Source organism: Phoxinus phoxinus (genome assembly GCF_949152265.1).
Source record: "Phoxinus phoxinus genome assembly, chromosome: 9".
Lineage (NCBI taxonomy): Eukaryota > Metazoa > Chordata > Actinopteri > Cypriniformes > Leuciscidae > Phoxinus > Phoxinus phoxinus.
In genome coordinates, this window is record NC_136884.1 from 11267469 (window position 1) to 11280361 (window position 12893).

A 12893-nucleotide genomic window follows, 5' to 3' on the forward strand; every position below is an offset into this window, starting at 1 on the left:
GCACAACGGAACAGTCCCGTTTGTTTTCTTTCAAACCGACATGTGCATCATTGTTGACAAGAAAATTAATAATATAACTCATAATAGCGATGTGGAACAGTGGAATGATATGAGTTACAGCCACCGTTTCTTTTAAAACACTTTTTATAAGTGCAGGAGCAGTAAATTATTTCATTTCGTCTAGAGTCCAGACTCTAGAGAAATCAACAAACACTCCTATACTTCTTACTGGCACTAAACTAAAGCATTAATCATTGCGTTTTACACTTGTTTATATCGTTTTTACATTTTATAAAGCATTTCCACAATAATAAGAGCAGTACAACATTTAGAATGTCCAAATGTACGATTATTTATAAAGTTAACAACAAAATATAAATAAAGTTGTGCAGAGGTACAAAAAAACAAATAAAGAAGTGCATAATACATATTTCTAATGAGCCAAAAAATTCATGATATTGCTATGCTTGCGTCATGATTACGTCACTAACCTGGAAGAAAACAAACGCGATCACGTGACCAGAAAGCGCGCTGAAAACAATCACCGCATGTGTTTCATGCGCCAGCGCTCACTCATTCGACCAGACGATCTTCATAAAGTTATCCCAGGTTTGTCGTATAAAGCTTTAATATTTGTTTTTATGCGCATGAATCGTCTAGACTCCTTACACATCAGTGTGCTATCTCTGATCTGAAAGAAGTGTAGTTCACACAGTCACACTTGCATCTTCGACAGTGAAATAACTATGGAGAGCGTAAATAAATAGTAATGTAGGTTATTCATTATTATTACATAACATGCATGAGGTACAGTATAGATTAAGTTCTAGAGTTTATTATACAAATATATTTTTAAATGAGTTTCTACACAGCACACTAGATATATTGTAATACTTAGTGAACTTTTGTTAACCATTTTCTCCAAATAAACTGCATTTTCATTTTCCCCTCCTTGTTACTTATCATTTAGAAAGGAAAAGTAACTCCTTTTCATCCAAATAATAAGGATTCGTTTGATGGAAGATGCCAGATGATACAGTTCGCTCTGCAACCTACACAGTGCCCTGCGAGGACTATGTTCATGTAGTGGAGTTCAGTCCATATGACTGTGGCTCACCTGCGTCACTCCTGGCGTATGGAGGAAACCAGTATGTGGTCGTGGGCACTTGTCGTTTTAAGGTAAGAACAGTTGTCCACCAGATTGATCAATCTGTGACAAGGGCGCTCGAAAATCTTTAACCTTCCTGGAGATCTACCTCACTACAAACTATCTCCAGCACACCTGTCTGTGATTTGAACATTGATGAACCAGTTGAGGTGTATTTGATCATAGGTGGGACAAAACACCCTAAATAGTGTTCAAGATAACTCATATTTAATACTATATAGGGTGGATAGTATGCAGATGCAAGGTGGACAAAAGCACAAGCAGTTTTGTTGACAAAAGTAAACTCATGTGCAGGCTGTGCTTACACGTAATTGTGTATACTGACAAAATATTTTGCAACCAACTATAAGTTGCATATCGAATTTAAATGTCATTATTTTATATTAGATGTTTGGGGGGGGGGGGGGGGGGGGGGCTCTAAGCAGCTCTTAAAAGTATTATGCGTCATGTTCATTCATCACACTTAAAATTAAAGAGATAGTTCAACCAAAAATGAAAGTTCTGTCAGTAATTACTCACCCTCATGTCGATCTAAACCCCCTAATACTTTTGTTCATCTTCGGAACACAAATAACGTAATAGTTTTTTTTATAAAATCTGTGAGCTTTCTGTCCCTCCATTAACAGCTACTCAACTACCACGTCTTAGACACTTAAAAAAGTTCATAAAGAGATCGTAAACCGAATATATATGAACTGAGCAGTTTATTAAAAAAAATTCTGAAGAGACACGATTGGTTTATATGATGAACAGATTGAATTTAGGCTTTCACATATAAGCATTTACCAACTCGAACACCAGTTATGAAAGTCTTGCAGGTTTACTTTGGAGTGACATGAGGGTGAGTAATTAATGACAGAATTTTCCTTTTTGGGTGAACTATCCCTTACTTAAAGGTCAATTCGAATACATCTATGGGATATAGTATTGTATACTACATATTTTGGCAAAAGTAGTTGGTTGTCTAGGAAATGTAGACTTTCAGAAATCGCTGCATTCTAAGCTAATATGCATACTTCCCTTTCATATAGTCGGCAAAAAGCAGTGTGTGAAAATAGTATGTCCAAATTTACAGTATTCATAAAACAGTGTTCGCATGCCATGTAATGGATGGTTTACTATCGTAGGAGGCCACTGGATAGGCAGTGAAGCCATGCTGTAGGTCACATGATGATTGCATTCAAACCATAGACATTCATACTACAGTACATAAAATATACTTTTTAACTGTGGCAAAGTAAATGCTTGTTAAAAAAAGAAGCACCTACTCAGTGAGTATGCAATTTCAGATGCAGCGAAAGTCCGTAGTATGCATCCTAGAGAAATAGTATACTGTTCCGAATGTAACCATTCATATCTACCTATAAAAGAAAACACTCTTTCTACCAGGATGGTGCCTAGCCAACAGATCTAGTCTTGTCTGCGTTGACACGCATTTGAGTGATGGTGCCCACAGCCCAGTGATTTGAATTTGTGCAGGAGGAAGACACCGAGGTCGAGGGTGTTGAGTTCACCTCTTTGCAAGTATTCATGCATGGAGTACGTGTGGATGCCATCGCATGGAGCCCTGAAACCCGTCTGGACAAGCTCCCTCCGGTCATCAGGTACGGCTTTGAACGTGTACTGCTTTTTTTATGCAGGGGTTTAAACCGAATGAGACTGATAGATTATAATGTGACTTTGTGTTTGTAATAGAAGATGTGGAATTATGATGATCTATGAAAGGAGCACAGATCTTGATGCCAGACACCATACAGTTTTTCATCCACAGTCGGGTTCATTCTCTTCATTAGAGGCTCAGACACAGCATATGATAATTGATTTATTTTACCGCACAAATCCTGATATTCTTTTAAATGTTAGATAAATATGCTTTCTCTGTATTGCACTATTGAATTTCTCTTCCTAATTCATGTCTGAGTCAATTGCGATATTTGAGAGTTGAGATATTTTACCACACATGCACAAACATACACATTTTTGTTCAAATAAATGTGCTTTCTCAGAATGTTTTTATCACTGAGAGAGCCATTTTCCAGGGATCAATTAATTATCAAGATTTGTATGTTCATGTCAAGCAGTGGAAAGTGTCTGTCACAGCTTTGGTTTGATCTGGTTTGTATCAAGAATTTAATACGATGTTGTCAGTCTGACATGTCCTTCCTTAAGCTGTGAACTTGGGAGTGTTCTGCTCCTGGTGGGGAAGTTTCCTGTAGCTTTAGCAGCATGGGAAGGGCAGAGTTATTTCCTGGCCATGCTGTGGTCAGAGCGGAAGGTGTAGCGTGCTTAACTGTGTGCACTGCCCCTTATTTGGGTTTATTTTCTTCTTCATTGTTGGTGTACCTCTTGGGAATGGAGTAGTAGAGATCTTATTAATGTTTCCTGGACGTGTGGGTTGACACAGAGTCAGAGGTTATTGACTGGTTGCCTGCCTGTACTGCTGGCATGTTAATTGTTGGTATCGTTGTGATGTTACGCCATCTGCGCAACAATCTAGCCAAAGACAACTCTCAAATGAACATGTTGATAGAACTTTGTGATTGTAATTGGACCTTTCATGGCAAGAACTCATGTGATTCTTATTTGTTTGAGGATGTAAGAAGATTTTGTGTCTGTGTGTGGTATAGTAACATTAAAATGTGCGTGCGATTCTCTAACTGAAAGTGTTTTTCTTGTCAGAGGTGAGTTAGTGTAATTGTGTGAATAATTGCTTCTCCTGATTAGTGGCAGAGCTGTTTTTATTAGGTTTGGTTGGATTTTGAACAGACAAATGTGAAAATGGCGTGATGAAATTCTGACTTCAGTTGTATGTCTTAACATTTTTAATCTCTCCAGTGTTTTATCTTCTGACTGTGGTTTATTACACACCCACATACATGATGATGGCTAAATGCAGTGTTTTATTTAAAAAAAAAATGTTCCCCTGTTTCAGGCTTTGCACCACAGCAGCAGACAAAAAAATCAGGCTGTGGACATCCAATCTCCAAAACAACTGTGATGTAAAGGTAGCTCTTTCTTGTTGAAAATTCCCAATATATTCGCAATGATTCTGCTGGTGTTATGAAATTACACAATGTGTCAATATCAAAATGATTTGATTTGAAATTTGTTCAAAAGGTCTGAATTGATTCAAATGAATAATCAATTGAACTATCCATGAGCATCATCACTCAAGGTTCACAAATATTATCAAAAGGCTGAAAAAATATAAATATATATATGATGTTAAGGTGTTGACTGCACACCCATCTATCTGTACGGAAAAGTGTGTCTGTCCTTGGCTGACTTGTTCACTGTATGAATGTTGTATTCCAATTTTTTTGATTTCTTGTGTTGCCTAGTTGATGGAAGGCCACACCAGCTACATCAATCATCTAGTGTTTGAGCCTGCAGAAGGAAAGCAAATAGCCTCTGTCAGCGATGACCACACTTGCAGGTTAGTTGCACTTTAGTCCGACTGTATGAGTGTGAGAAAGTGAAAATATATATGTGTGTGTGTGTGTTCTGTTCTCTGTTAATGATGCAGAAAGTCTTGACCAAATTTCCACACTGAAACCCAACACTAAACACAACATGGCTCACCGTTGCTCTGCGTAAGCGTCAACCGCCACTTGCTCGCACAGTTTTTCTAAGTAATTGGTTAAACGTGGAAATCCAATCAGTAGCCGTGGCTTTTCCTCTCCACGGCCACAGTTAACGAGCTTCTTGAATGTGGCCCCACCAATCAGCCACTGAGGTAAGTGCGGTTTCCTGGCAGTCAGAGGTAATGTAAGAGAGCACTCCTGGAGTCTCGGGTCTTCCCTTTTGCGTCAGAACCATGTAACTGACACACCTGGATGTTGTAGTGCTGTGGCCTGCCACAACTCTTTAGTCTTCCCAGCTTGCAAACCTTAATGGCTTCAAGGTGGATGAAGACCAAGACGGTAGTTTTCCTTATAGAGATCCAAATTTCAGTAACTGGATCCTTTATGCAGACCTTGCCATGACAGTTTTATGGTATACATCTTAAAGTTTGGATGGTGTAACCATGCTTTCTCAACATGATCCAGGTCATTTTGCAATTTCTGTGCCATTGCCTTGTAGATATTACATCCTTTGTTTGATATTAACCATCATCAGGTCTGTGCTGGGATCAGCATGCTTGAAGCTCTGCTCTGAATCCAGTGCATTTCTTGGTGCACACAGCGCCTGTGTCAGCATGTGAACCCATGTTAGCACTGACCCATTGCGCTGTGATAATGTTTTCATACACTCATCATAGGGGTGGTGCGTCATTGAGAATAAGAGTGCTCTAGGTCCACCACTCTTCTCGCAGCTGTTTTATTGATGTTGGTGGGGCTTCAGGCTGTGATGAAAGGAGGAATCGCTGATATTTATCACAGTTGGAGACAAGACCGTTTCAGTTTTCAGCTTCGGCAATAATGGGCTTCTTCTCTGCTGGATCTGGATGTGCTGAAACCCCTTTTGTAATCCCTAACACCCATAAGACTGGCCCAGGGAGAAGCTGCTTATTATTTTGATTAAATAATAACCATTTCTTATGAATAAATCATGGCCCACCCGACAGCACAGTAAGGTGCAAACCACTGCAGTTACCATATATTACTAATCCTGAACTGCCAGCTCAAATGAGAGATTTGATATCATGATTTGAGATTTGGTGTCTCGTTGTGGTCATACTCGTAAGGAAAACAGACAAATGTTACCCATTGTGCCCCCCAAAACCATACTTTGCACATGCCCATCAGAATTTAGAGGCAGATAGTTGATATATGTTGCTTTGGTCAGTAGATTTTGTGTCAGAGATAGTGTGTTTGGTTGGAGAGGAGAGGGGCCACTGAAGGGATTGAAGCAGGAAACATCCGCCGTAAGCCTCAGTCTCCCTCTCCTGTGGAGCCAGAGAAAACAGTAGAGCGCTCCATCTGCAGAAAGATTTAAATTCTGTCACGTTGAGAAAAAATGGGACGCAGGAGGAACAGCGAGGTGGAACAAGAGAAAGATCAGGTTAATGTTATAGAAAGAGTGAACCTTTTCCAGTCAGGCCACACAAACTGCTTTTGATACAAATCTGGCTTTCAGCTGGAATGTTTTTGCATGTGTGACACTTTCCCAGCTGAAAAGATCAACTTTTCTATTCAGCAGCATATGTTTGGGATGCTAGTATGGTCGTGTGTCCATACAATCGTTCTTAACTTGCTTATCCAACAAGCCTCAGTTGGTCTGCAGCCTTATCGGATAGCATTGAAATGCATTGTTCTTTTCAGCAGAGTTGTTCTTTCACATAAGTTTGCATAAGCTTTATCTTTCCTGCCTTTTAAAATATTGCCATTGAGGATTAATTAACCACCTTAATTTTAGAAATCCGCCTCAAAATCAAGCAGTTTCAGATCTCCTTGTGTCTGTGTGCGTGCGTGCGTGTGTGTGCGCTGAGAAAAGAGTGCAGCTTGTTTCCTTTGATTACTGTTGGGAGTGCAGGTCACACAAGGAAATGCTGAGTTGACAGAGTTCACTGTAAGAGAATTAGGCATACCTTCTGTTCTAGAGGATAACCAGTAATGCAAGGAGTGTTCTGTTATATAGGAACTTATACAAATAAGACAGGTGTGTTGGAGCAGGCTGGAGTTAAACTGCAGGAAGATGCTCCTCCAGAAGCAGGTCTGGACAAACCCGCAATAGAGTTTGGCTTTACTATGCTGCTAAACTGATGACACATAACTTCTCATCTAAGAAGGATACATTTGGTGCTGTCTTAGAATTTTATAGATGCAAGCCAAGGTACCTTGGAAGGCAGCTAAATGTTGCTGCTCACGGTTTGGAACCACCTTTCAAAGGTGCATGTGACGTCTTAAAAGACGTCTATACTGTCAGAAGAAATGTGCAAAAATTACCTTTAGAGGTACAACAACTTTTTACTGGGGCAGTACCCTCATAGAGCCACGTTTGTACTTTCTATACCCCAGAAGGGTGCATATTATATTAGTACATTAGAATATGTACCCTAAGTGTAGTAATATGCACTCTTATGGTACTACTATGAACCAGCTTACTAGGTTTTGAAACCAATCCATTATGTGAGTCGTAACGATGGCTGTTTTCAGGTTAGTTTTGTCCTCCAGGTACTGTGTGAGGTTTTAAACTTTTCATACCCTTCATGAAGACCACAAAAAAAGTCTAATTTTGGCTGCTAATAGCACCTGAATGCAAACAAAACTACTAACACTGTTGTTTTAAACAGGTCAGGTCTGAACTGTTATTCACATCATATTTGACAAGGAATTACCCACTGACCTGGTCACCACCATAAATGTTTGTTTCAACAGTTCTTAATTCAATTTCAGCATTTCTCACCCCTGCCCCATCCTAAAAATCACATCACACGCTCAGCTCAGCTTCCCGGTTGTGCAGTGTGGGAAAACACAGACAAGCCAGACAGACCCTCCCCTTGTTTTCCCTCTTAGATCTTCCGTGACTTCAAACACTTCCATCTCTTTCAACTCGTATTGTACATGGCTGTTGCGTGTTATCCCACAATGCTGCGTCAGTCATTGAAGAGCCTTACGCAATAGTAGCAGCACATTGTGTGTGATGCTTCCCACTTTTTTGTGTGCTTAGTGTCTTAATCCTCATTTGGCTTTGTCAGGGTTGTAGAGAGCTGACTTTTCGCCGCCTTGAATACCCTGGCGATTGTCAGGGCTGGCGGTTTTGGTTTTGCGTGCAATTGAACTCTTGCTTGGCGAGGGGTTCTGAGTAAAGGGGTTTTAACCATGTTTGTGTGGTGTGGTCTGAAACCTCACTCAAATTAGCTTGATCAGAGCAGAGATGCCCCAGACGCAGGGAGACAGTTCAGGAGTTCCTGGCAAATGTGTCGGGCAGAGCTTAGGTGCTTACAAAGACCCCTGTCTGGGAGCTGTTGAGCATGAGGCATGTCCTCCAAGTACCGCCCAGCTGAAGATATTAATCTACCCAACTGCACGGTTGACATTCAGACAGGCTTTGGAGTGCTTTTGGCCTTAATTTGATGAAGACTTCTCAATGACCTCATCAACCTAGCAGTTGTGCGTCTTTCCTATTAATGGAGGGCTTTTTTTTTTTTCTCTTTCTCTTCCCCCATGCTTTCCCAGAAAACCTCCAGTTCTAACTCATTTGAGGGAAATTGTGGTTCTCTTCACTCGGGCCTCTGTGATGTGGTAAACCCAAGATCTGATCTCCAGTGAAACCATCCAGAATCTGATCTCCAGTCTTCTCCGTCCAAATGATTTATTGCGTCTGCTTGCAGGCCTCTTGCTGTACCTTTACTTGCCCTAGCGTGCCTTCACAAACTTCGAGAAGCAGATTTGGAGTGAAAGTCTTCTATGCCTGGAAAGAAAAGGCTGGGAGGTATTGGCAATCCTGCTTCTCACTGGAACTCCAGGTCAGCTGTAGGAAAGGGTTCCTGTAGTTCAACTGGTCAAGCATGGTGCTAACAACTCCAAGGTCATAGGTTTGATTCCCAAGGAACACGCATACTGATAAAATGTATACCTTGTTTGAAGTCATTTGAAAAATGGAAGTAATCAGTCCTTTTTCCTTGTTTGAAGTGCCCTGAATGATTGTATATTACTACTGTCTACTCGTCTATAGGTTGAAATCTATTGAAGTTGTATTCAAACTCTGTAGTCTTATGTCATCCTGTTGTTTTATTTTAGGTTAGTGGTTTAGTGTTTTACATTGAAGGCAAGTTATTTTTAGCATCTGGCTTTTTTTCTGTGCCTAATTGAGCTCTTATTAGGATTATGCTGCTTTTGATTAGTATCCTGGTTCTGACAGGTCTTTTTTTAGTTTGTGTATGCCTTTGAAAGGGTAAGAACACATGAGGACAGGGGTGATGCAATAGCCCATTTATGGCCTCAGTCCTTTTTCCTGTTGCTGGCCCATTTCCTTTGTCACTGTGACCTCCGGTTTTATTGCGCCACTTATAATTTGGATTAGATTGTGAATTCTGTGAACACAACAGACACTAAAATAGGGAAAAAAATTAAAAGAACATCCACATAGTTAAAAGTGCACATGGCTTGTTTCACTCCCTAGTAGTTTTTCCAGAGATTTTATGTTTTGACTATCAAGTATCTTTTGGCCATCCTTCTGCATGAACCATGTGGACAGCTGTAACATAATTCACCACAAAATCTATCTCTGCATTTTGTATTGTATTTACCTGAAAATTATATTGTTGCTTTCTTTCCTGAAGAGTGTGGGACCTTGATGGTAATGAAACCACTTCATTCAGACTGCGTTCCCCCGGTGTAAGCGTCTGTTGGCACCCCGAGGACATCTGTAAGGTCAGAAACAAGTCTTGTAGAGAACTAATGTGTACTTTTTATTTCCTAACATTCATTCTTTGATCAAATTTGATTTTGAGTCCTTGATTTTCAGTGTGGTTTCAGACTTAAGGATTCCACTGTATACCAAAATAAATCAATATATATATTCATTTGATACAGTTGATGGTGGCGGAGAAGAAAGGCACTATACGGTTCTATGACCTTGTTACACAACATGCCATTCTGTCTCTGGACAGCGGGCAGATGCCACTCATGTCAGCTGACTGGTGTCTCACAAACACTATTAAGGTTGGAGCTGTGGTGGCCAATGATTGGGTGATCTGGGACATCACCCGCTCCAGGTAAACACAACTTTCTCTGTGGTCAACGTCATCATTCAAAGTGTGTTATGTTTTTGCAGTGAGTTACTTTTAAAGCAGATTTTAAATTGTTTGTGCGGTCAGCATGACCCAGGCATATTGTCTACTATCTCCCCTGTTCTACTTAATTTAGTTTATCTTTCTGAGAATAAAGATTTTAAATCTTACATGAGCTCCTCCACACTAAATCACCATAACGACATTCAAATGAGCAGTTTTTCGAACCATGCTGTAATGTAGGAGTGAATTAAACTGTCTGTAAATGATACTGATGTGTTTTGCCTGTAGTTATCCACTTGAGAAGAGGCCAGCTCATGTTGCGAAGGCGAGACATTTCAGGTAAATTTTTACTAAAGCGCAAATTCATTATTTGTTGGACTGCGTCCATGACTATAATACTGGTGGCCTCTCTTCTACAGATGGTCAAGGGCAAATGAGAATCTTTTCGCCACCACAGGGTATCCAGGAAAAATAAACAGTCAGTTATTGGTGCATCACCTGGGCCATCCACAGGTTTGTAAAATGACGCACGTTTTTGTTTATGTGTTACCTACCTACCTCAAGCCTTATGGTACACAATTGTCATTGCAGCCTGTGATGATTGGTTCAGCGTCTGTGGGGGCTGGTCTAAGCTGGCATAAGACCCTGCCTCTTTGTGTTGTCGGTGGGGACCGAAAGTTGTTCTTCTGGATGACGGAGATGTAACCTGGATAGAATTCAACTGGAGAGTTTTTCTGTTTCGCTTTTTCAATAAATAGTCATATTTTTCATGCAATGTCACTGTACTTACTCCACTGTGTCTTATTTTATAGGTCACTTGGGTTAGAACTCAGACTAACAATTGTGGGAAATGAGACACTTTTCTCTCCCCAATTTTTTCCCCTTTTTCTGCAAAGCATTGTATCAGTGTTTTTGGTGTGGTGTTCTGCCAAGGTGGCTTAAAGTTGAGCCAAAGGTCGCCAAACGGCAGGAGCTGGCAGTTTTCATTGCAGAACGATTGAGTGTGAGAAAAAAAAAACTCTGTACAGGTGCTCATATAGACTGTCTCACTGACTCCACCAGGATAATAATCTGCAGTCCCATTCCTTACACTACAGGGGAACTTCCTCCACTCGACCGTGACGCATGTGTGGTGGGGGAGATAGACGCAATGCTATTTGTGCTTCAACAGTTGAACCCTGAAGTTGAAGACAAGCATGGGAAACTGTAGTGCAAGGGGAACACAAGACGACGTGAGCCGTGCTTTTCCAAGAAAAACACAGGAGACTCTCAAAGGTGGGAACAAGGGTTCTCTCAGGTCAGTTGTGTGGGTAGGAAGGTGTGAGGCCAGAAGTTAGAAAAGTTGGGTCAATGACAAATAAGAACACGCACTAAAAAAAAAAATCAATTAAAAAATTAGTTTTAAGTTTTTTTACAAATATGCTCTCTATGTTGGTTTTATTCTTACACCTTGAATGTATTTTCAAGTTAAAAAGTATTATTTACAAATACCGTTAATTATTAATTCATAAATCATTCCATTTTTGGAGAATCGCACCTCATGACAATAAATGCAAAGTTCTGTCATGAAACTAGATGGCACAGGCTAATAGGGCTGCGTTTCAGTCCACTTTTAAACACGCACTTCCCCTCGAGGGAATCCCTGCCGCCATTTTGAAGTGTGTTCCACTTCGTGAAGTGGATGAGGGAAGTTTATATGGACAGACCCTTGCTCCCTCGATTTAGACAGAGGGAGCGAGTCTACTTCATATGTACACTTCAGGCAGCTCCATATACCACAATACAACATGATTGTGACGTCAATGCATATTGCGTTTAATTTACCCCACCACAAACAACTCAAACAACTTTTTTTTTATTTAGACAACTCAAACACACTTATATACATATAGAATGCTGCATTAAACAATTTTGTAATAAATCAACCCCATAGTGGATTTTAAGTGATCGCACGTTCCAAGTCAGCCTATTGGGGTAGGTTCCAAAGGTTCCGCCAGTAGTGGGCACTCATGCAACGTAAGCAATGACGTACATCCGAGTGAACGAGACGGAGGGAAGTTAGCGAGTGAGGGGCATGACAATTTTGGACTGGAACGCAGCCCAGGTCTTTAACTCAATCTGCTTGCAATCACATCATTTTCTATTGGGCACAGCTGATTGGTTCCTGCTGTATTGGTAGCCAATGAGCTCGCTGCTCAACCTTCAAATACTTGGTCAGCATTTGCCGTAGCAGTTGCAGCGCGCTTTCAGAAACCCTCCACCTTCCCCAGCTCCACCTGTATAGATCTACCCTGAGTAATTCATGTACAGCAGCAGCATGTCTTACTTGCTCATAGCAGTGTGTGGTGAATGAATTGGCAGTTGCAAGTCCTGTACTTGCTCTGCAGCAGCAGCTTACCAGATCCATTCTGCCAAGACCATATCAACATTTTCATATCCATTACCATGCCTGAGACTTCTCATGCATACATATTATTTTAAGAGACATATTGACAATCGAGGGGTTGTAGGGGTCCTCTATGATATAATTTACTTTTTTTCTGTATGCACCTCATGACTAGCAAATTAAAGCACTTTTGGTGAAGAAGTGTAGCAACCCTGGAGAAGTTTTCCATGTGAGATTTTGCATGTGAACAGTAGGGCATATTGTGCCTAGGTGTTAAGGTGTGATTGAAACGGGTACATAAAGAAGGGGGAGAAATGAACCTACACTCTTTCAAGCCCGAAAGACAAGCCTGTATGATTCTTGGAGTCTAGAAGCACACCACCATCCGCAATCATAACATGCTACTGCTCTACTGGTCTGCTGGCTTTGTTTGAATAAGTTCAATGTGGTCTGAAACAAGGCTTTGGTAGCACTGAACGTGGCTGGTGCTGGACCAGCTGCATATAGCTTGGAGAAATCAATGTCAGCCTCTTCCACATACTCTCACACAAGAGACACTATTCCAAAGGATACAATAACTTTCTAGAGAATTGAGAAATTCTTTTTTTTTTTTTTACTCAAAGGATTTTTTTTTTAGGGAATATAATACAGTAAATGAT

The 12893-nt window shown here is 40.6% G+C and overlaps 1 protein-coding gene across 4 annotated transcripts; it reads left to right on the plus strand.

The window, feature by feature from the left end:
• The first annotated feature begins 12 nt into the window (after nucleotides 1-12).
• On the plus strand, nucleotides 13-10633 carry nup37 (nucleoporin 37). 4 transcript variants are annotated; one of them, XM_079622407.1, is made up of 10 exons: nucleotides 13-609; nucleotides 971-1179; nucleotides 2648-2772; nucleotides 4101-4173; nucleotides 4510-4604; nucleotides 9396-9486; nucleotides 9649-9830; nucleotides 10137-10187; nucleotides 10268-10361; nucleotides 10440-10633. In XM_079622407.1, exons 2-10 carry the CDS (start codon nucleotides 1024-1026, stop codon nucleotides 10551-10553), a joined length of 981 nt encoding a protein of 326 aa, XP_079478533.1. In that variant the 5' UTR covers nucleotides 13-609; nucleotides 971-1023; the 3' UTR covers nucleotides 10554-10633. The 4 variants fall into 4 exon arrangements, with proteins under 4 accessions (XP_079478533.1, XP_079478535.1, XP_079478534.1 ...); XM_079622409.1 differs by having other exon boundaries at nucleotides 497-609; nucleotides 1007-1179; XM_079622408.1 differs by having other exon boundaries at nucleotides 566-702.
• Nucleotides 10634-12893: the final 2260 nt, after the last annotated feature.